Source organism: Leptonychotes weddellii, unplaced genomic scaffold, assembly GCF_054177405.1.
Source record: "Leptonychotes weddellii isolate Sample4059 unplaced genomic scaffold, ASM5417740v2 HiC_scaffold_49223, whole genome shotgun sequence".
Classification (NCBI taxonomy): domain Eukaryota; kingdom Metazoa; phylum Chordata; class Mammalia; order Carnivora; family Phocidae; genus Leptonychotes; species Leptonychotes weddellii.
Window position 1 is genome coordinate 1 of NW_028016527.1, and position 731 is coordinate 731.

The 731-nt window shown below is 61.7% G+C and overlaps 1 protein-coding gene across 1 annotated transcript; it reads right to left on the reverse strand.

The window, feature by feature from the left end:
* Positions 1-3: 3 nt before the first annotated feature.
* Positions 4-419, reverse strand: LOC102745317 (histone H2B type 1-J; the record flags this gene model as incomplete). Its single annotated transcript, XM_006750172.3, has 1 exon — positions 4-419. A coding segment is annotated over exon 1 (250 nt), but the record flags the coding sequence as incomplete, so codon positions are not given.
* Between the last annotated feature and the right edge of the window lie 312 nt (positions 420-731).

The window sequence follows — 731 nt, forward strand, 5'->3', positions numbered from 1 at the left end:
TGTAATGCGCCAGGCGGGAGGCCTCGCCGGCGATGCGCTCGAAGATGTCGTTGACGAAGGAGTTCATGATGCCCATGGCCTTGGACGAGATGCCGGTGTCGGGGTGCACCTGCTTGAGCACCTTGTACACGTAGATGGAGTAGCTCTCCTTGCGGCTGCGCTTGCGCTTCTTGCCGTCCTTCTTCTGGGCTTTGGTGACCGCTTTCTTGGAGCCCTTCTTGGGCGCGGGAGCGGATTTTGCCGGCTCGGGCATAGCGGGAAGCGCGAGCGACAGACAAGAGCGGACCAGAAAAGCACGCAGCACAGTTAAGGCCCAGGCTACCGGAAGCGCCTCGGTCCTTAAAGAGGCCGTAGGCAAATTAAGGCTCTGGTTACGCCGCGTCGTGATTCGCGATTTTTCGGCGGCGCTCCTGCGCGGGGGACGAGATTATGTAAATGAGCGGATTCTGGCCGAGCCGCCCTATTGGCCGTCAGGACAAAGATCTGCTTGAGCCAATCGAAGTGCTCCGTAGACAATCCGGGTTCTGCCTATAAAAGGGTGAAGCGGTGGGCTTTGCGGCGACTTTCTCGGTCGTCAAGCGGGAGGTGTTGGCCGCGAGCGTCGCTGTCATGTCTGGTCGTGGCAAACAAGGAGGCAAGGCCCGCGCCAAGGCCAAGTCGCGCTCGTCCCGCGCCGGCCTGCAGTTCCCGGTGGGCCGAGTGCACCGCCTGCTGCGCAAGGGCAACTACGC